General features: G+C 49.5%; 1 protein-coding gene across 2 annotated transcripts in view; it reads left to right on the forward strand.

Moving 5' to 3' along the window:
* The window catches only part of CLIP2 (CAP-Gly domain containing linker protein 2), a 75,317-nt gene that overhangs the window by 41,696 nt on the left and 10,911 nt on the right, over nucleotides 1-22,710 (forward strand). For both annotated transcript variants that reach the window (XM_044429812.1, XM_044429811.1), the window contains exons 6-13: nucleotides 649-846; nucleotides 3,272-3,375; nucleotides 9,513-9,573; nucleotides 11,066-11,170; nucleotides 17,076-18,020; nucleotides 20,122-20,179; nucleotides 20,464-20,547; nucleotides 22,404-22,560. In XM_044429812.1, coding sequence (XP_044285747.1) covers nucleotides 649-846; nucleotides 3,272-3,375; nucleotides 9,513-9,573; nucleotides 11,066-11,170; nucleotides 17,076-18,020; nucleotides 20,122-20,179; nucleotides 20,464-20,547; nucleotides 22,404-22,560 — 1,712 coding nt within the window. The remainder of the gene's footprint in view (nucleotides 1-648; nucleotides 847-3,271; nucleotides 3,376-9,512; nucleotides 9,574-11,065; nucleotides 11,171-17,075; nucleotides 18,021-20,121; nucleotides 20,180-20,463; nucleotides 20,548-22,403; nucleotides 22,561-22,710) is intronic.

Below are 22,710 nucleotides of genomic sequence, written 5' to 3' on the forward strand. Positions count from 1 at the left end.
GCGTGCAAGGCCTTGATCGGAGGGGGCAGGGGCTCGGCCCGTCCCGTCCAGGTAGCATTAAGGGGGGGCTCCCACCCAGGCCCCTTTCGACCGTGCTTCGGGTTGCTTCACCGATTGGACCGTCTGCTCGCCACTGGCCTGGTTCGCCACCCTCCTTTTTCCTTCTCCTAGCCTACCTTCCTTCTCCATGGAAAAACATTACTTTCCCTTTCCTCTGCCGCTCGCTCAGGGAGAAGCCCCTGCCTCTCTCCTCCCTCTCCTCTGCGGAGAATCTTCTCTCTCGCCGCATGCGCTCCTGTCCGGGCCACGTGGCGGCTGCCCCGGCTTGTTGCCACGCTCCTCCTGCGCTTACCCCTGATGGGCACTCCAGTGGCGCCTCCTCTCCGCCTGCTCCTGCGCTCCAGGCAGTGCGGCATGTGCAGGCGAGACAGATTTCGCCGATCGGGTGGTTTTCCGGCATTAGTGTTAGGTTCTTCCCCGTTTAAGGGGATAAGCAAAAGAGAAGGTGAGTTTGAAGGGCGGCTCTGAAGGAAGGGGCACCCCAGGAAGGAGGCTGCTCTTTGGATGCTCCGCTGGTCGCGGCGTTGGGGAAGGAGGTGCGGAGCCGGCCCGTCTTCCCACCGAGGCTTCGTTGCCCTTCCTCTGCAGCTGACGGAGACCTCCTCACGCTACGCCCGGAAGATCTCCGGCACGACGGCGCTGCAGGAGGCGCTGAAGGAGAAGCAGCAGCACATCGAGCAGCTGCTGGCCGAGCGGGACCTGGAGCGAGCCGAGGTGGCCAAGGCCACCAGCCGCATCTGCGAGGTGGAGAAGGAGATCGCCATCCTGAAAGCCCAGCACGAGCAGGTAGCCGAGCCCGGCAGCAGCGGGGGGGGGGGGGGGCGTGTCCAGCGTGCTTCTGCCTCCGCGATGCTCTCGGGAGAGCTTTCTCTCGGTCAGAAGGGGACCAGAGGAGGTCGGGGTGGAGAGACTCCATGGTGCGGCGGAGATGAATAGGGGCTGGGCCTCGGCGGACCCGGGTTCGAGTCCCTGCTGGGGGACTTTGGGCCGGGCACAGACCCTCAGCCTACCTCACAGGGCGGTTGTTGAGGGAAAAGAAAGGAGAGAAAGAAAGGCTTGTAGGCCTCCTTAGGTTCTGGGGGAAGAAAGAATATACATGCAGTATAATAGTGATGTTGCGAATGACATGATTATTCCTTAAGATTTATTTATTTATTTTAAACATTTGTATGCCGCCCGATTGTGCTGTAGCACCTCTGGGCGGCTTGCAACGCAAGATGAAACACAGGCAAACATGATAAAACTGCTAACATATTAAATATTAAAAACAATAATAAAACACAGTAAAATGTAAGGTCTATGGCAATTAGTTATTAAAATAGTTTTGAAAGGAAGGTTTTTACCTGGTGCCAAAAAGAAAGTAAGGAAGGCACCAGGCAAATCTCCGTGAGGAGAGTATTGCAAACACACACACACACACACAGATATATAGTACAGTATATACGATATAGTGTATGGTATGGTATAGTATACTCTCCTTGGGGAGAGTAGTGTGTGTGTGTGTGTGTGTGTAGTGTATGCATAGTATAGTATGTAGTTGTCGTTGTTGTTACTCTACCAAGGCAGTTCAGGTGCTGGTTTTCTCCCTCTGCCTGAATGCTCACAACAACCCTGCGAGGTAGGTGGGGAGAGGGAGATGGGGACAGAGTACTTAGAAGAGCACTGTCTGTTGACTTTCGCAGTTGAGTAGGATTCGAAGCTGGCTCTCCCCCATCCAATTCAATGGTCTTAACCAGTAATGTCCTATCTGAATAGCTCTAGGGGGCAAGAGCAGCATTTCTGGCACAATTTGGTGTAAATCCTCCAATTTGCATAAAGGGCATCTACATTGTGGGCCTCTGTGCTTAAAGGGGTTGCTCTGTTGGAGTGAGGGAATCCTTCGGGGGTAAAAGTGCGTGTCACAAACAGCCCGGTGCTGTCCGCGCTTGGGGCTGGTGCTTCGGTGTGTTCTGTGGGGCAGTCCCGGCCAGCTGAAAAATTCTGGCCGGGGTAGAAGCGAGGAGTGTCTGGACCACGTGAAGCGAAGGTAACGTCATTTCGGGGCAGGGGTCCAGCTTTTGTCCCGCATTTCTGCCACTGCTGTCTCCACAGATGCAAAACTGGGTGGCTTCCTCTAAGGAAGCTTCCAGGTGTGTGGTGCAATTCCCTGCCTCATTTGCAACATTTTAGGTGGAGCAGCCCAGGTGTTCTAAGCATCCCACAGTTTCCTACCATTTCTTCATTTTTTTCCTTCTCCAGAAAATCTGTTCAGGGAACGGAGAGAATTGGATTTGGTTGTGAGTTGCCCGGAGAGCTTCAGCGACGGGGCAGTATGGAAATAAGAATAATAATATTCCGGACATTATTCCATTTATTTATTTGTTGGTTGGTTGGTTTATTTGTTCCACTTCTACATCACCCTTAGCTGAAGCTCTCGGGGTGTTTTCCGGTCACTCTTCACCCCAAAATGCTCCCGGAGTGTCCGGCCTGCAGTCAGCACAAGGCTGCTGGGTTAGTCTAAGACGGGCTAGGAACCTCTTTCAGTCCAAGAGCCGGATTTTGGGCCAAAGTCCTGAGGGATGGGCCAGACGCAAATGGGGTAAATGCCAATACCAGCAAAAATGCTCGTCTGTTTGAGCCGGCTGGTCTTGCAGACAACACCCAAACAACGGGAAACCCCCAGACAATTAGCAGCCTGGGAAAGGGGGGCAGGCCAGGGAAGAGGCAGGGCCGTTTGGGGTACCCTAGAAGGCAGGATTGGGTCTTGAAGAGGTTCAGCTTTGACCCACAAGCCTGAGATCCCCCTTGTTTTACGATGTAAAAAGGCACAGTGCAAAAGAAAAATGAATGAGGAGGGAAGAGGAAACAAACAGAGCAACTCGGAAGGGGTTCCGCGGGCCATCTAGTCTGACCCCTGGCTCCAGCTGGCTCCACTCACGAGATGCCCACCATGTGCATGTCCAGCCTATCCTTGAACATCGATCGCCTATCACCAATGGGGCCTCAACGACCTCTCGTGGAAGCACATTCCACGCCCTTGGGGTCCCGACTGTCAGGAAGTGCTTCCTGGCATCCAAATGGAACCTTGGCTCCCTGAGCTTGGCTCTGTTGGAGCGTGTCCTGCCCGCCTCTGCAAAAGGAAAAAGTTTTTAATAGGTAATAACCTGCATGCATATGCAAGATATTCAACGCCAGTGCAGTGTGTGAATTGGGACTTTCCCCCTCTTTTTAGTATGTCGCCGAAGTAGAAGCGAATTTGCAGCGGTCCAGGGCCTTGCTGGATGGGGCGCAGAAGGAGAAAGTGGAGCTGCTGAACCAGCTAGAGGAGGAGAAAAGGTAAGAGGCACTGGGGAAGGTGGTTCGCAGCAAAACAGATCCGGGCAAGACTGGACGCCTGTCTGCTCCTGTGAACTCAAGCGATCAAGCCGTGCAGCTTTGCGTGTTTCCACTGCCATGTGCCGGGGCCGAGCCTTCACACTCAGGGAAAAATACTCTTGCTTGAACTGGATTTCGCAGCCGAGCCGGCTTGTGTGAGCTGTAAAAAGCCCCCAACCAGCTTGCTTATTTTGAACCCAGGCACAAACCTTCCCTGAAACCCGGCCAAGCTCCTGAATCTAACAGACTTGATTTTTTGCACCACTTTGAAAGTGTAAAATCTCTCCACTCCCCTCCTGAGCTGCGGCGTTGGCAGGGTTCCCTTCTTGGCACACGGTTCGCTGCCATGGCAGTCTAAAGAAAACTGCAGGGCTGGAAGCAGAGTAGTGAGGAGGAATAGATGAAGGCCGGAGAGAGGAAACCTCAGCTGCAGAGGCGAGAATTCACATGCCAAACTCGAGGAACCAGCCGTATCACTGGCATGTCTTAGAAGTGAGAATACAGAGTATTTTAGGGAAACTGTGGAAACATGGCTAAGCCCCCACATGTACAGACTTTTATCTAACCCCAAGCTGGGAGCAAGTGGCAAATAATCTAAGTCTAATAGACTCCATTTCTGGCGAACCTTTTGTAGTGCTGTTGCTGCAGCTACAGAAGACCGACGCAGCGGCCCAAGTTCATCCCTGCGGGTTTGCGAAAAGCCCCTCAGTGGGCAGCACCCGGGGTCAGCACCGCTCATGCCCCTTTTGGGACCAGTTGCCATGTTTAAGGACTCTTCAAAGGCAGCCCCATGGGGAGCGCAGTCTGGAACCCAGTCCTGACCCAACGGAAACTTGTAGGCAGGGTTGACTTAAAAAAAAAAAAAAAAAAAGCTTTTGTATGCCGTCCTTAATATAAACATCTCAGGATGGCTTACAGCAATTTAAAAACAATTTAAAGCATCTAATAACATCCACCCACAGATTAAAACAGTAATACCATATGAAACATGAAACAACAATAAATAAACATCAACTGAATCAGATTAAATCAAAATAAAACAAAGCAAAAGCGACTGGAAGAATCATTAAAACTATTAACTTACAATACTGCGTAAATAAAAAGGTTTTGACCTGGCACCGAAAAGAGTATAAGCTTGGCGCCGGGCATACCTCTCTGGGAGCACATTCCAGAGTCTGGGCGCCACTGCAGAGAAGGCCCTGCTCCGAGTTGATGACCTTTTTACCTCTTTTAGGGAAGGTTCCCGGAGCAGGGCCTCTCCCGCAGATCTTAAGGGGTGTGAGGGCATATAAGCAAGGAGGCGTTCCTTCAGGTATCCTGAAGAAAAAGGACTTTCTTCTTGTCAAGCTGTTTTCTCCATTATACAGCTGGGAATCAATGAACTAAACTCTGTACCCCATCCTGCAAATGTTTTCCCTCCATCCTCTGGTGAACTCAAATCCTGGGACAGAGGAAACAGTAGAGATTGGCTTTTTGCAAAGGATGCCAGCAAAGATGCCGCCGTAGTCCAGTCTTCCAGATTTTCACTTTGGTACCATCAGTATGAAAAACATAGAGGTTTTCTCAGTACCTGGCTAACATCTCCGTTGAGAAAGGCTTTGAGCCTGCAGGCAGTGACCTCTGCATATCTTGAAGGGAGATATCGCAAGCTCCGGTTGAGCAAATGCTCCACCCCGTGGTGCTACTCAGGTGGAGGAATTTCTTCATTACATCCTCCACTGCCACATTTACGGTGAGATTTGTTGTTGCTAGTCATGAAGTCGCATCCAACCTGTTGCGACCCCACGGACAACATTCCTCCAGGCCTTCCTGTCCTCCACCTTCCCCCGGAGTCCACTTAAGCTCACACCCACTGCCCCAGGGACCCCATCCAGCCACCCCATCCTCTGCTTTCCCCTTTTTCTTTTGCTGTCAATCCTCAGCATCAGGGTCTTCTCCTGTGAGTCCTTCCTTCTCATTAGATGGCCAAAGTATTTGAGTTTCATCTTCAGCATCTGGCCTTCTAAGGAGCAGTCAGGGTTGATCTCCTCTAGGACTGACCAGTTTGATCGCCTTGCGGTCCAAGGGACTCGAGGGAGTCTCCGCCAGCACCACAATCCAAAGGCCTCAATCCTTCGGCGCTCAGCCTTCCTTATGGTCCAGCTTTCACAGCCATACATTGCAACTGGGAAAACCACAGCCTTGAGTATATGCACTTTTGTCAGCAGGGTGATGTCTCTGACCAGACTATTAAAGGTAGAAGCACATAAGGGCCCAAACCTGAAAAACTAACCTACCTTCTTGCAGACATGTTCCCAACTGTCAGCCATCAAGTTTTAATGATGAACGAATTTATTTTTTATTCTTATAAAATTTATTTTATTATTTTTATAATTTATTTTATAAAATTTATTTTGTAAATTTATTCATTTATTTAAAGCTTTTATAAGCCATCCCTATACTAGTGTCTTGGGCTGGTTTGCAACAAACAACAAATAAAATAGAAATTAAAATAGCACAGCTTGCAGTATAAAACACATTAAAACCAATTAGACATTAAAATAACAGGAGAGTAAAAAGGGTTTTGTCAGGTGCCAAAAAAAAGTGCTGCCATCTTTGCCTTGTTCAAACTCAGAAAGAATTTAAGTTCTTAGTTGTAGCATTGGCCCTGATTTATTGTAGCCTTTTATTTACAACTTTTATTATTTTATTTTATAATCTTATTTATTTGTTAACAATATTTATACCCTGTCCTTTACAAGACGTCCAAGGACGGCTTATGGATAATTATTATCTCACTATCTCTTACTATCTCACTGTTTTATTATTACTATTTTATGGCATTTTGTGGCACTTTTTCGTTCTGAGCTATGTTACGACCTACGGTTGCAACAATAAACTTATTGATAACGATGGGAACAGTGCCCTTGCCCACCTAACTGGGAGCAAATGTAACATTTTCCAGTGCGAACTGAACGTGTATTCGGAGTCCATCTCCCTCTTGGCTAGACACACTTCTGTTTTTTAAAAAACTTTTATTATAATTTTAATAACTAACCTTACATAAACAATACAATTAATATAATAGTAATGAACATAAAGGGATGCAGGTGGCGCAGTGGTTTAAACCGCTGTGCTGCTGGGCTGATAGATCGAAAGGTCGCCGGTTCGAATCTGCACAACGGGGCGAGTCCCCGTTGCTCCGTCCCAGCTCCTGCCCACCTTGCAGTTCAAAAGCATGCAAATGCGAGTAGATGAAAAGGCGCCACTTCGGTGGGCAGGTAACAGCGTTCCTGCACCTCGGTGTATACTCTTGCCGGCCCCATGACCACGGAGACTGTCTGCGGACAAGCGCTGGCTCCCTTGGCTAGGAAAGGAAATGAGCACCGCCCCCGAGAGTCAGGCACGACTGGACTTCACGTCAAGGGGAAACCTTTACCTTTTACCTTTAATGAACATAGAATAGAATAGTAGAGTTGGAAGGGGCCAAGAAGGCCATGCAGTCCACCCCCCTCCTGTTGCAGGATACCAGTTTATTCCACCCCACTCAGATGGCTGCCCAGTTTCTTTTGAATGTCTCCAGTGCGGGGAAGCCCCCCACCTCTCCAGGCAGCTGGTTCCGCTGCCGTATTGCTCTGACAGTGAGGAAGCTTTTCCTGATGCCCAGCCTGAACATAATTAAACACTACTAATAAATGTAATTAAACAATGCAGTAATAATAATGCTACCTCCACCAGGACCAACAAATCATGCCACTTAATGTAAGATCATTTATTTATTCAGGCTGTTTCATTCCAACTTTCCTTCCAGAACTGCACTGACTCTTGTGAGGCTTCACACCTCTTTCCTTTTATTAAGATATATTCCATAACAGTCTATAAATATTTTCGAAATTATTTTTACTTATGAAACCATTTTTCCATTCAATATCACAAGTTAACTTATCATGAACAGCTATATTCCAGACTTCTTTATAACAGTCATCTCTTTCATAACACCCTTTATTTTCCAATTCCTTGCTGTTATGCTTACTGCTGTTACTAAATTTGTCATCAGTTCTCTAGTATTTTCTCCTATGTATTCTCTAAATAATGCTAGTCCAGGGTCTCCTTAAAATTCAGTATTTTACTAATGCCTTGGCACACATCTGTTTTGTCTGGATTAAATTGTGTTAGTCCTTATCTTGCCCCCCAGGCCTTCCAAGTCTACTGAGAGCCAGTGTGGTGTAGTGGTTAAGAGTATGGGACTGGGGCTCAGGAGGTCTGGGTTCAAGTCCCCGCTCAGCCGTGGAGCCCACTGGGTGACTTTGGGCCAGTCACAGACTCTCAGCTCAGCCTACCTTGCAGGGTTGTTGTAGGAATAAGTGAGGGGGAGGATGATGGAAGCCACCCTGAGTTCCTTGAAAGAAAAAAAGTGGGATAAATCGAGGGGCTCCTCAGGGCATTGGATGTTACAAAGGCGCCAGGCCCTGACGGGTTACACCCGAGAGCACTTAGAGAGTTGGCAGGGGTTCTCTCACGCCCGCTGGCCTCCATTTTTGAGGAAGTTCCAGAGGACTGGAGGGTGGCATCAGTGGTCCCAATTTTCAAAAAGGGTAGTAGAAGGGACATGGGGAATTATACATCGGTTAGCCTTACGTCCATTGTAGGAAAAACAATGGAAAGGCTCATAATAGGGAGAGATCTAGTGATGCTAGATAGGGAAGGGAGGCTGACAGCCACACAACACGGCTTCCGCAAAAACAGGTCCTGCCAGACAAACCTTGTGGGATTCTATGACAAGGTTTCGAGATGGCTAGATGGAGGGGATGCAGTGGATGTGGAATACCTGGATTTCAGCAAGGCCTTTGACAAAGTGCCCCATGATATCCTGGTGGAGAAACTGAGGAGTTCTGGGATACACCAAAGCACTGTCCGGTGGGTTAGGGCATGGTTGACTGACCGAAAGCAGAAGGTAGCCATTAGCGGGGAATCATCGGGATGGCAGCTAGTGACAAGTGGGGTCCCCCAGGGCTCTGTCCTGGGGCCGATCCTGTTTCATCTTTTCATTAACGACATGGAAGAAGGGGTGAACAGTCTGCTGATCAAATTCACAGGCGACACTAAAACTGGAGCAGTGGCCACAACTGAGGAGCAGGTACTCCAGATGCAAAAGGATCTGGACAGACTATGGAAGTGGGCAGGAGACAACAGGATGGCGTTCAACGTGGATAAGTGCAAGGTCTTGCACTTGGGGCATAAGAATGGGTGTCATAAGTACAGGTTAGGTGAAAAGTGGCTGGAGAGCAGCACTTGTGAAAGGGACCTCGGGGTGCTGGTTGACTGCAGGCTGAACATGAGCTAGCAGTGTGATGCGGTGGTCAAGAGGGCGAACGCCACCCTTGGTTGCATAGCCAGAAGTGTGGCTTCTAGATCAAGAGAGGTATTACTACCACTCTATGTGACTCTGGTGTGCCTGCAACTGGAGTATTGTGCTCAGTTTTGGGCCCCTCGTTACAGAAAGGATATAGCCAGGTTGGAGTCAGTGCAGCGTAGGGCCACAAGGTTGGTGGCCGGTTTGCAGGGGATGGGGTGTGAGGCAAGACTGAGGGAACTGGGTCTCTTCTGCCTGGAGAAGAGGAGACTCAGAGGGGATCTGTTGGCGACATGCAGGTATGTGAGGGGGTGTCACATGGAGATGGGCAGAGACCTGTTCTCCCCTGCAGAGAAAGGCAGGACGTGCTGCAACTGAGCAAAGCTCAGGGAACCAAGGTTGAATTTGGATGCCAGGAAGCACCTCCTGACAGTCAGGACCTCAAGGGTGTGGAATGGGCTTCCACGGGAGGTGGCTGAGGCCCCATCGGTGAGGGTGTTCAAAGATAGGCTAGACCTGCACATGGTGGGCATGTTGTGAGTGGAGCCGGCTGGAGCTGGGGTTCAGACTAGATGGCCTGGGAGACCCCTTCTGACTCCCTCTGTTTCTATGTTTCTATAAATAAGATAAATAAATACATATGTTGATAAAGTGAAATGCACAATCAAATGGCTGAAAATGGTGGAAGTGATGTAACGAGCACCAACAAGTTAGAGTCAATTTGATTGCACTGCTAAACTTGGTTTTTCACCTTTCCCCGTTTCAGGAAAGTAGAAGATTTGCAGTTCCGTGTTGAGGAAGAATCTATTACAAAGGGAGACTTGGAGGTAATTTGCAATGTCCATTTTTTTAAAAATGTACTGTCTGGCTAGGAAATGGCATTGGGTCTTGTCCTTCTCCTCTGGAAATCTGCTTTCTTGCCTAGATCTGTTGATATACTTAAAACATGGAGTGATATTTGGCCAGGAACTGGAAAAACGCAGTGATGTGTGTGTTGCAGAGTGACCTTGGCAGAGGATCTTTGGGCGGGTTGCCGTGCCGTGCCTGGTCCATACTGGGATGGTACCGATTTTTGTTTTCGTCCCTGTGGAATCATTCTTCATGAAGTAATTTGCTCACGGTTCAAATTAAAAAAAAAATTAAACAACAAAAGTCTTTCCTAGAGTCACCGCTATTTTCCCTCCTATTTTATTTCCACTCGTATCTGCCACTTAAATTACTCTTATTTTGCATCCGGGTTCAGAGAAGAAGGTGTCACCACCTTCTTTTGCCTTCTGGACCCTTCATAAACAAAGGCTTAAACTTGAAGCATATTTGTTGACAAAGCCTTTCAAAGCTTAGCATTTCCCAGCATGGGAATTTTGGCCAGAGATGATGGGAGGTGTCCAGAGATTCATGGGTGGCGCCACGCTGGAGAAAGCCGATTTAGAAGATGACTCCTCAAACCCAAAACAAAGTGAACCCAGCTGGACTTGCTCCCATGTAAAGCTTAATTCTTTTGCATAGAGGTAATTTGAAACATAAAATGTCCAGAAAGTTCTTTGACAGCTCAGAGGCTCTTATAGATGCACAGATATATCCGCTTTCACAAGCTGGGTTTGCTTACTATTTATCTCCCACCTGCAACAGTTTTCCTGGGTCCTTCAGGCCCAAATTGAGGTGGGGAGAGCCTGGAATTGCTGTCATGGCTCCAATTTGCCCTACAATGTTTCCGAGCTTTGCTGTGTTTGCAAATGCACCCCAGGGTGTCGGAATGGGGTTCCTCTGCCCCATACCTTGGGGGCCGACTGAATAAATCCAGACACACATTTCCTTAGAAAAGCTACAAGGGATTTTTGCAAGAGGAAGAAGGAAAGAGGTGGAAGAGGCGATTTTCCCTCCCGGAAGATCCTGAGCGACGCTGGTGATGCAGAGCGACTCGGGGCTGGTTGTAGCACTCAGCGAACACTGGCATGGCCCCCCGGCGTGGCTCATCCGTGGGCACGAAATGGATTTCAGGAAAGGGGGTGGCCCCCCCCCGATTGCGGGATGCAGGCGTGTGTATCGCCGTGCTCAGCGCTGGTTTGTGTGTGTTTGCATCGCCCCTCTCTCCGTTCTCTCGCGGGGACGCTCTCCGTTTGGATGGCCTTCCCTGCCGTTTTGGACGGGGGCCGTCTTTCCCTGTTTGTGAACTGCCTTTCTTTGTCTCGTGCTCCAAAGGAAATAACATTGCAGTCTTCTGTCGTGTCCTCTCTCCCCACCCCCACAACCCTCTGCCCCTTGTTTTCCACTGTCCCATTTCTTCTTCTCTTTCCTTTTGTCTTCCTGACGTGCAACCAGACTCAAACGCAGCTGGAGCATGCCCGAATACGGGAGCTCGAACAGAGCCTCCAGTTTGAGAAGACGCAGGCTGAAAGGCTTCTCAAAGAACTGGAGGACACGAGGGTAATCCCCCCCCCAACCTTCTCCCACCGCTGCCCCGCTGCCCCGTTGCCCCTGCCCTCCCATGCCAGTCACTGCGCAGATCAGATCGCTTTGCCGGCTGCACCGGAGAGGCCAACGCAGGCGGTGGGGGGTTGAGCTCTCATCATTTCGTTGCCACCTGTTCTTCCGCAATCCCCCCCACCTCCACCTCCTGGGGGCGGCCACACCTTGCCGGTTTGCCTGCTCCATGCCCGCGCGCCAAGTCGCTTCATTTCTGCTTCTCATGCAACATGGTGCCGTTTGGACTGGAGCAATCTTGTCATTCGCCATCCGATTTAACACACCCGTAATCAAGCATTGGCGGGATGCAGGGGGCCGCTTATCCTGGGGCGTGTGTGACAAGCGATTGCAGCTATTCTGCCGGGGGTGGTGCGGGGGGGGGGGGAAGAGCTCTGCTTTCCCTTTTCAGTTGTCCATCTTCATCCATTTAGAAGGCAGGGAGGCGCCAGATCTTTCCCCTTCCCAGTTGCTGGCTTACCACACAGCTCCGTGTGCGTCCTGGCAAATGACCGCTTGGCCAGTGGCCCCCTGTATCGGCCAGTTCCAGGTTAGGCTGTGGGGCAGGCTGAGGGTGGCTAGCCAACCCCCCCCCCCCCATTTGCAAATCTCCCCTGTTTGGAGTGAGCTTTTATCACTAGCTTTTAACTGTCCTTGAGGATAAGACATCGGAAGCCAAATTTGCTGATAGCCACCTGATTGTTGCTTGTGCTGTCCGGAGAATACATAGGAATACACAGCAATGCTGATTTCTTTTCTTTTCTTTCTGTGTGCAATAGCAGGGGCTGCCCACTTCAGCACCAGCAAATAAAGAAGGGCTCAAGGCCCCCATGCTTCTTCCTCTGTACGCACTTATCTTTAAACCAGAGTTTGACTGGCCAACCTTCCAAATAGTGGACCTCTTCAAGGAGAGAACTGTCTTCTGTAAAGCAGGACACATGGCCACCCTGAACGGTGGCATTGCACTGTTGCGATTTCCCAGCAGAATCATAGAGATGCTCACAGCATCTGATGCCGCTTGGAGCTTTTGACCAGTATTCTCTGTAGCACCAATTCAGATCTTCCATGAGGCAGAGTTTTGCCCTTGGTGGGTTCTGCAGAATGAACACCATGAAAGAACATGGCAGTTAGGTGCCACATGGCATTCTTTCTGTATTTTTCTTGTACATTTTTTTCTGTTTATTGAATCATAGAATCATAGAATAGCAGAGCTGGAAGGGGCCAAGAAGGCCATCGAGTCCACCCCCCTGCTGTTGCAGGACACCAGTTTACACCATCCCACTCAGAGGGCTGCCCAGTTTCTTTTGGAATGTCTCCAGTGTGGGAAAGCCCTCCTCCTCTCCAGGCAGCTGGTTCCACTGTCCTATTGCTCTGACAGTGAGGAAGCTTCTCCTGATGTCCAGCCTGAATCTGGGTTGTTGCAACTTGATTTGATTCTTCTGTGCCCTCCACTCTGGCATCAGCAAGAAGGGATCTTGACCTTCCTCTTTGTGACAGCCTTTGAGATACTTATAGAGGGATAGAAGGCAATGTTTCGAATCTGGTTGGGTCTTTCTTTCACAGTTGCTTTTCAGCTTTGCACACCAGATTGTGTCAGTGCCTGTGACAAACCACAAGTGTGAATGGTGGTTCTTTAAGTGTCATAAGACTGGTTTGGTTTTAATTAGTCTACTTGTGTGCCCTTAATGTCAGAGGCTGTTTTTCCCTCTGTTTCCTCCCCCCCAGTAGATCAGAGCAAAAGACTTCAGTCTTATCATGTTCAACTGGCCATGTTAGGCTGGCTTTGTGGTGCAAAAGAGGATATTGCAGAAGCCATTAACCAAAGATGCCAGCAAGGTTAAAATACTGGCCATTAAGGAAATAGGGCTTGACGCTAAGAAGCCAGTTCCAAAGTTAATCTCCTTTTCCAGCCAAAAGGAGGTAGATCCACCTTCAGGGAAGTTTCTCCTTCTTGTAGGAATACTGGACACTACTCAGTTGGTCTGATGCCAGATGACAAGACTGGGCGAGTTATATCTGTCCCTGATTGGGTCTCTGTTCAACGGAGTGTCCCATGGGACCAGTTGTGGTCCTTATGGTCCAGTTCTAACCAGCCTTTTAGCTCATCGCTGAACCTGCTGGGCTTTGGCATTTCAGCTAAGAATGCCAATCCCTTCTCTTCTGAGTCAGATTCTGGAAAGCTGAGTTTGGGAGAAGCAGGCCTAGACTGCATTTTAGCCATTTCCAGGAAGAGAAGGCTTTTATTTACAGGCTTGTCTGGATGAGGCTTTCATCATGCACTCTCCTGGCCTCATTCCCAGAGTTTTATGAGGAGGGGTGTGTTACGTGTTTCAGATGAAACTGTCTGGAAGCACCCCAAAAGGAGGAAGTCTGGTGCCTTTGTGGTGGTTAGGAGTTAAAGGAAGCAGTTATAATTCTGAAAGTGCCCAACCCAGGTGTGAATTTGCACAAAAACAATTTCCATGCAAATGAAGTAGTCTGAATTCTCAGTATACTAGCTGAGTGGGTTGTTTATTAATTTCATGGAATTGCAGAGTGCTGGAGTTAAAAGGGGCCAGAGGGTCTGGTTTGGAGCAGTGACGCAGCCCAGTGCTTTTACAGAGTGACAACAGAAGAGATTCCTGCCTCAAAAAGCTTACAAGCCAATTCTGTATTTCCTCCCCAAATAATTCTGTTTCACCTTTCTGCAAGGAAAGAAGCTACACATCCCACAAAAATCTTGCTTATTGCTCACAAACATTTCTTGGTCTCCGAGATTGACTAGACTTTGGCTGTGCATGGTGAAACTAGATGTTCTTGGGCCCCATAGGGACTAGAAACATGTATTTCCAATGCTAATTGAAGTGGAAACATGCATGGCGCAGTGCAGAGGAGATGCATCACGTGTGTGGTCACGTCCCACCAAGTTGTCCCTGACTTATGGCAACCCCAGGAATGGACGCCCTCCAGAAGTCCAGCCCTGCTCGGGTAATTTCAGGGTGGTGGCTCGAGAAAATAGGATTTTCTGCCTTTGCTGGCACAGATTGCAAAACAGATTGGGTTGCCAGCCTTGGTCCAGAAGCAAGATGAGAAATGTTCTAGGTGGCTGCTAGAAGTCACACAATCCTGCTTTATGCTGAAACCCAGATTACTGGGGTGCACAAGTCCAGGCAAGATCCCTCTTCCTCTCCCTCTCCCGCTCTTGGGTCGACTGCAGGTCCTGTGAAGAGAGCAAGCTTGGACTAGGGCTATTCAGGCAGCAAAGGAATTAAAGACATGCCTGGCAGGCTGTACGAAGCTTTGGACTGTTTGGGTCAGTTTAAATATGGATTAAAAACGGATTCCTCGTACTTCCCTAGATGGGAGCCGGTGTCTCTGCTCTTGCTGCTCCACAGCTTCTCCTGCCTTGGCCCAGATCTTCCCGAACTGAATCCAGGGGTCGGAGACCTCTGGACTGAGAACAGCTCCCCAAGTTCTCTACCTGGCCTTGGCCAAGGCTGTGCCATGTTTATCTTGAGATGCGGCCCATGCGGCAGCTTCATTTGACATGATCCGTCTTCTGCCCTGGGCCCGGAGGAATTGTCCTGCCTGCAAGAGCAGTTCAGCAGTGGGAACGATGGCCTTGGGCAACTTCACCCTTGGTGGCCTTCAAACGGAGATCGGGAAGATGCTGGCCGTCGTTGTGAGCTCCCTCCCTTAAGTGGGGTGCTAGACTAGAAGGGCTGGAAAGGCGTCCTCCACCGGGTGCCCACTGCTGGCTGGAGATGCTGGGGCTTGTAGTTCCACACTACAGTGAGACACCTGAGCAGAGAGGGCTGGTGTGCCGGGAGACGTCCAGCTCTCAGATTCCATGTCTGAATGCTTAAAACCAGTGATGGAGTTTAGGGAGTCGGTTATCGGAGCAGCCAGTGCTGAGCAGGCTTCCTGCTCTCGGATGCTCCAGCTTTCCAGTTCCTTCATTGCCTTCCGCCATGATTCGCGAGCCAAACCTGCTGCGCCCATAAGCTTGCTCACTGTTTCTGAGCCCATCACTAAACATTAACCAAGCTGCTTTTATCGTCCTTCCTTCCATCCATCCTTCCTTCCTTCCTTCTTTCCTTTCCATCCCCCTTTAAATGACTTCTGCTAATGACTTCTAACTGGTTTCTTTGGGCTGGGTGTTTTTCTTTGCTGGCTTTGGGTTTTTTACACCAGGGTAAGCTATGCCATACACAAAAGCAAATGCGATTTTGATTGTCAGGGGTTTAATTCACAGCATGTGACCGAATGTTTGCCATCTCTGACTTCCCTTGTGCTTTCGACTTCTACTTCATGAGAAGTCATGGCTGCTCCCATTTCACAGATGGTGAAGACTGAGCCTGGGAGAGGGGATTTTCCAAAGGACACGCACATGCCGTGTTGGATGCATAGACTTTTCTCATGACAGGAGAGATGATTTGTTCAAGGATAGGCTAGACATGCACATGGTGGGAGCCGGCTGGAGCCGGGGGTCAGACTAGATGGCCTGAGAGGCCCCTTCTGACTTGCTCTGTTTCTGTGTTTCTGTGCTAGTGTTTCTAGCTGGAGCAATTCAAGGGCCAGTAGACTGTTTGCGTGTGCTGGCTCTCCAAGTTCTGCACCAAGGTTTTGCTTGTGCTGGCAGCAAAATGAAGACGACAGAGTAGCAAAACGGCACAGCAGAGTGGAGTAGAGCATTTCTGAGTGCAGGGAGAAAGGGCATTAACCCTGTGCTGCTAGCCTGGTGCTTGCGGGGAGACATACGCATTTGGGCACATTGCACATGGCGATTTCCCCCTGCTGTCTGATCCAGCACGCACCTTTCTCCCATCTCAAAACACTGCCAAAGGGTGCTCCAAGGAGGCACATTAAATTGCCCCCAAATGGTCCCCCTGTGGAAAATAGTGCTAAGCTGGGGGTGCTTCACAGGCGGGTGCAGCCTCTATTTCCCTGCCTTTGCCCCCCCAACCTTGCCAGTCACAACTACGGGCATTTCACAGCCTGTGATGTGACAGCACCTTGCAGGATGGGTGCTTCTGTCCTGGATAGGAGGACATTCCCATTCCATCCCACCCCGTGCTCTTCCCAGTTCTCGGAATTTTTTCTCTGAACAGCCAGCCAGCCAGCCGTCTGCACCCAGTCCTCCTTGATAGGGGGTTTCTTTTTTAGTTAAAAAATGTAATTTTGCAAACCACCTTGGACCTGAGTGGGGGCGGCTTTGGCACTGCACATTCTGAGAATGGATTTTCCCGTAATATATAGGCTGGATTAAATCCTGACGTTCCCCAAGCAACAATAATATTTCTAGGTAAAATATGCTTTCTGTAAAAAAGACAGCAAGATGCAAATTTGGGCCTGAGCATTTCTTGGCCTGGCATTAAAGAAATACTTAGTGGAAAATTTACCCTGGTGCAAAAAAGAAATGGGGCAACTCCAGTCTCGGAAGGGGTTTCTCTTTGCGTTCAGTCTTCAGATGCTGCCTTCAGCCCCCTTAAGGGCCTTTCACACAGGAAACCTTGTAAACTCAAGAAGAAGGTCAGGGCTACTTCCGCCTCCCCAGCATGTGCGATAGCCATGTTTTCCAAAACATGTTCTTGTGTTGGTCCTTGGCAAAGCTAGAGGGATACTGGAAATCCCACGGGTGTGCACCAAACAGACCATCGCCACCGTGTGTGAAGAGGCCCTGGCAGTTACGGGAGTGAGGAACCTGTAGTCCTTCGGCTGTGGATGAAAGCCAGTCCCCCTCATCCCAAGCCAGCACGTTTAATGATCAGGGATGTTTAGAGATGTAGTCTAACAACATGGTGAGGGTGAGACCGCCAGGAAGGAGCGGACGAGTATGGAAATTGAAGAACTGACTTTGCATGCGTGTGTTGTCTCTTAATTTTTCCAGTTGACCACAGTGGCCGAGAAGTCAAGAATCCTTCAGCTAGAGGAAGAGTTGACCTTAAGGCAAAGCGAGGTGGAAGAGCTGCGGCAGTGCTTAAAGAACTCTCATCAGCCTGAGTCTCCGGATCATGGCCTTGGCTTGCAGACCGAAGCTCTCCGCCTACGTGACCAGCTGCTTTCGGCCAACAAGGAGCACCAGAAGGAAAGCATCCAGATGAAGGAGAAGTATGATAGAACCTTGAAGAAGCACCAGCAAGAGATGGAGAAGTTGAAAGCCCTCAATGAGAAGTACTCCCAAGAAATCCTGGATCTCAAACATAAAGTGCAGCAGGCCACCAACGAGAACATGGGCTTGATGGACAACTGGAAGTCCAAGCTGGACACCCTGGCCTCTGATCATCAGAAGTCATTGGAGGACCTCAAGGCTACCTTGAACACGGGCTCTGATACCCACCATAAGGAGATAGTGGAGCTGAAAGCTGTGGTGGAGAGCATCAAGATGGAACACCAGCTGGAGCTGGAGAACATGAAGGCCAAGCATGACATTGAGATGGCCGTTCACGTCAAGGAGAAGGAAAGTCTGAAGCTCAAGGTGCAGGAAGCCAAAGATGAAATGGAAGAAAGCGACCACAACTGGAAGATGCAGCTGGAAACCAAAACCAACCAGCACCTGACCGAACTTCAGGACCTCAAGGACAAATGTCGGGATGCGGAACTCCGAGTGCACGAGTTGGAGAAGCTGCACGGCGACTACAAAGACCAGGTGGAAGCCATTGCCTTCTTGAAAGAACAGATCTCTCTGGCTGAGAAGAAGATGTTGGACTATGAGACGCTGCAGAAAACGGAGGCCCAGAGTAAACAAGAGATCCAGAGGCTGCAGGAGAAAGTCCTTGTGTTGGAGAACAAGCTGCAGTCCACGGAGCCTCTTCACCCCTCCCAGCATGCCAACGTATGTGTTCTATCGGCCAGTGTCTTTGATGAGCAGTCAGTTTTTAACAGGAGTCTGTTAGAGGTTTCTTACCTCTGCCCTCCCCAATTTTTTAATATTCTTAGATGTATTTACACTGAAGTAACACCCACTGAGCTGCTGATACAGTCAGTTTCTCCAGACTGCCCCTACCAAGCTGTTAGGACCATGTGGACACCTCCAGAATGAAATATAGGACGTGCTGAGCGACCAGGAATGCCCTTGATTCCCCCAGACCAAGACCCTGGCTTCCTCCTGGTTTATTACACATGTTTGCTTGTTCCAGTCCATCCATCAGTCAGTGTATGACATTTAACCGTCGGCTAAAACACTGGATTAACAAATAAAACCCTAAATCAAAACATAATACTAAAAGACAGACCAGGTGTAAGTCAGGTGTCCCCTCCACAGCCTCCCCAGCTCTGCTCTTTTTGGCTGCGAGAGCAAAAGGAGAAACTTGATAAGAGACGTGCGCATCAGCATCCGCCAGCAAAACTCTGGTTTCTCAGAATCGGGGGAGGCGTTAAAGGCGGGTAGTGCACTAGAGAAAAATATTTCCCTAGGAAATATAACGAACGGAGAAGGATATAGCGCAAGAGGCCCTCTCCTTCGGGTGATCCACAGATGCAGACACGCTGGAAGAGGAGACCAGCGAGCAGAGAGTAACACTGGATACGCGGCTTGGAAATGAGTGTTTGCCTGTTCAGTGCCACACGACCCATGTACCACTGTCTCCATCAGTGCGCAGAGTTACATGGGAGCAGCAGGACAGGTCCCTGTCTGCAGGGCGCCTACGGTTCCTTTGAAGCCATGAGAGGAAGCGGGAGGAGGCCAAGCTGAGATGGTTACATATCCTTAGAAGTTTGGTTCGGTTGGTGGTGAGGATTAAGTGGAATATGTCAGAAGTCCTTCAGAAAGGCAGGATTTTTTAAAAAGGGAGGGGACCCCGTTTGGAGAGAGGAAAAGCCAGAGGGAATTGTTACGAGGAAGGCGTGCCAAAATATCTGGTAGAGGCAAGATGGGAGAAGACATGGAGAAGGTCATGGAGCTTGTGTAGTTACTCAAGGGGGCACAGATGGCGTCAGATGAGGAGAAAGAGCAAGAAGAAGGGACGTGCCTAGTTGGGATCCCGTTCATTTGGATGGATAAACTTCCAGGGTTCCAGAAATCCCTTTTGTCTCAGATAAGAACTTGGAGTGCCCAATTGTGGAAGCTAAGCAGGGTCGGGCCTGGTTAAAACCTGGATGGGGGATTTAAATGTTGTGAAGTGTGCGCAGAGCTTTGGCTGCTGCTGGTATAGAAATGTAATACAATAATAATAATTTCACCAATCTGAAATTTATTTATGTATGCATTTCATTTTTATACCTCCCAGAGGACCACTGGCTGTTGAGTGGTATAAATCTGAAATACATCAATACAGAAATAAGAAACAAAAAGAGAAAAATATTAACCAAAGATTATAAAACCACCAGTATTGCAACTGAATCAGCACAGAGGTATCACAGCTGTATAGGGGCAAATGCAATGTTAAAACCAAAAGTTAAAAAGTTCACTGTTAAAATACCGGGAAAATAAAAAGGGTTTCATCTGGCACTGAAAATAATAGAGTAGGCACCCGATGCACTTCTTTGGGGAGACTATTCCAAAGCTGGGGGCTACCACTGGGAAGGCCCTGCTTCTGGTAGCCACCCTCCTTACTTCCTTTGGAGGGGGTTCCCAGAGAAGGACCTCCAAAGATGGGGTCCCACCTGGGGCTGTGGCCACCTCCTTTCCTGCTCATCCCTGCTTCCACTTCCGGACATTGTGGAATACACCGAACTTCCAGCCGCCAAGAGGAAATCCCACAGCACATTGTTAGTGCGCTCCTCCTCTGCTTTGGAGACCTTGCGCATTCACTGCGCAGTGGGACTCATACTTGCATCGCCTGACTCGACTTGGAAGATGTGCGATGCAATTATGATCGATTGCTTGACGGATACTCAGCAGACAGTTGGCTGGGTGCATTCTCCAGTCAATGCCCATCATCCACAGTGCAAGCACAAATTTTCTCTCTCTCTCTCTCTGTTTACCTTCGTTGTAGATGATCGAAACAAATGACATTTCAGAGGAAAAAATCAAGATGAAGCAGGCAATGGAAGGTAACTTTGCCCTGGCGCCTGGGTTCAGATCAACCATACAGTGGGTCTCATCTTTGTAGTGGAACGGGATGGTGTGTGGGAAAGGGCGAGGTGCGGAGACGGGGCGAGAAAGTGGTCCTGCCCACCACGGACTTTGGCACCGCTGGCACGCTTTGAGGGGAGTGTGCATCCTTTGACCAAAACCACTCCTTGCGTTGTGCTCTGAAGGGTGTGCTTAAAGTGGTCTTTGGTGGCAGGCAGCAGGAGAGACATGCCCAGTGGCTTCTCTGTGTCTCTCTCTACAGATCTCCAGGACAAGCTGAGTAAGAAGGACAAAGAAGTGTCATCCCTTGTCTCTCAGACGGACATTTTAAGGGCCCAAGTAAGTGGTAAGTTTCCTTCGACTTCCGTTGGTCAGAATGACCTGACGTTTGTGCGGGATCACATCAGTTTTAGTCCTGATTTTCACTAGCATGTGGATTAAATTACCTGTGTCTGGACTGCATCTCTGTACAATGGGAATGGGAGCTGAGCACATATATAAGAATTCTTGGTCTCTGGAAAACTAGCAAGTCAGGGTATCTTTAGACATTGGTGAGGAGGGGAATTTAATCATGGAAGGCAACTTTAATTTGTGAAGTTTATTAAAATATTTGGGATTTTTAGAACAGTCCTTAGTTCTGGGACAGCAATCAGGAATGGAAAAGGCAATAAGAAAAGATGCCTTTTCTTCTCATAGCAGTAGATAAATATGTCTTGCTTTAAGTTAGATCTCAATTTCTTCACTACCTCTTAAGAAGGTACCAGTATTGAGGCTCTTGTAGTATGCAAATTTGTTTAAATGTATGTATTTTTTAAATTTGCTGGAGGTGTTGTAAAACTGATTCAGGAATGACGTAATGGTGGTTTATGTATCAGTTGGGGTACTCTGTCGTGGTTGATTCCGGCAATGAGTAGTGGGTTGAGCTAGATGACCTCCCTCACCCCTTTCCAGCTCTTAATTTCTGTGATTCTGTTTATGACTTATGCAGGCTAGTGTAGAGGTAACTTATCCCCTTGTCTTAACCCTAACTAAGAAATAGTCATGGGCAACCGTCGATCCACCATTTGAGGCACAAATCCCAACCTATCCTTTCTAATGTCAACATTATGCCAGTATCTAGGCTGATCTTTATCACAAACCAGGGTTTTCAAAGCCAGGCTTAAAGCTAACCCTGGTTGGCTTTTTGGTGAAGGGCAGTTGTTGGAGAGCGAGGCCCAGGGAGGGCAGCTTCTCTCCTGCTGCCGGTAGGTTTCCCCGGAGCACCTGCCTGGCCACTGCTGGAACTGGGCGGATGACCTAGACTAGTGGTGGCAAACCCAGGGCACATGTGCCACAGCGGGCACGCAGAGCCCGCTCTGTCTGCACGCGAGCCAAGTCGCCGCAGCGGCCGAGCGTCGGATAGCAGCGCACACAGGGGCCCCGCGCATGCTTGAAAGGAGTAGCGGCGCCAGGCGATGGCATCACAAGCCACGACTCATTAGCCGCAACTCATCCGAGCTTTTGCATGGCCGGTCAGTGCTCTGCCAAGGATATATGGACTGACTGTGAGTTGTTTTTTCTAAACTAAAACCTCAGTTTTCAGGTGTTATCGCAGTGTTGGCACTCTGCGATACATAAGTGGGGTTCGGGTTGCAGTTTGGGCACCCGGTCTCTCAAAGGTCCACCACCACTGGCCTGGGCGGAGCTTTGGAGCAACACAAAGCGCTGCGGTCCATATTCCGCAGGCCCCACGCAGGACTGTTGTCTCGGCAAAATGAGCCCAGAGTGGAGAGCCCACGCAGGACGCCACTGCCTTGCCCTGACCTTCCCGGGGTTGGTCTCAGCAGACGTGTGAATGGGTCGTCCAAGGGCAGGGACTGCGTGCCTGGGTGCGGAATTGGTGGCCTTCGAGAAGACGGTCAAGCGGCACTTCCATCATCCCCGATTGCCGAGCATGCCGAGTGGGAGTCGAGTCCGCGGATACCTGGAAGGTCTCGGGCTCTGCACCGTTTGCTCCCCAAGGCCTGTGTGGGGACACCTACCTCAGCTGCTGGCCAAGGTGGCTGCAAATCGTCAGAGCTGCCAAGCAACGCAAACGAAGGGCACCAGGGCAAGGAACCGTGTGCCAGGGGAGCCTCGCCTCCTTTTGCTGTGCCGGGTTTCCAGCCAGCCCGATTCTATTTTAATATGTCTTCTTACTTTCCTCCTCTTTTCGTCTGCTAGCACTGGAAAGCAGGTGCAAGAGCACCGAGAGGAAGGCGGATTCTTTGCTGAAGGAGAAGAAGCGGCTCGAAGCGGAACTGGAAACGGTGTCCAGGAAAACGCACGACGCTTCTGGCCAGCTGGTTCTGATCAGCCAGGAGTTGCTCAAGAAAGAAAGGTCAGGCTCTCCGGCCTTCCCCGAAGGGCGTGGAATGATTGCAGCACACGGAGAAGGAGCAGCCGTGGTCTCGAGGGCCCAGTGCTGTATTTGTGGGGCGGAGCCTTATTATTATTATTATTATTATTATTATTATTATTATTATTATTA

The sequence above is a fragment of the Varanus komodoensis genome, unplaced genomic scaffold, assembly GCF_004798865.1.
Source record: "Varanus komodoensis strain SLA01 unplaced genomic scaffold, ASM479886v1 scaffold20_1, whole genome shotgun sequence".
Taxonomy (NCBI): Eukaryota; Metazoa; Chordata; class Lepidosauria; order Squamata; family Varanidae; genus Varanus; species Varanus komodoensis.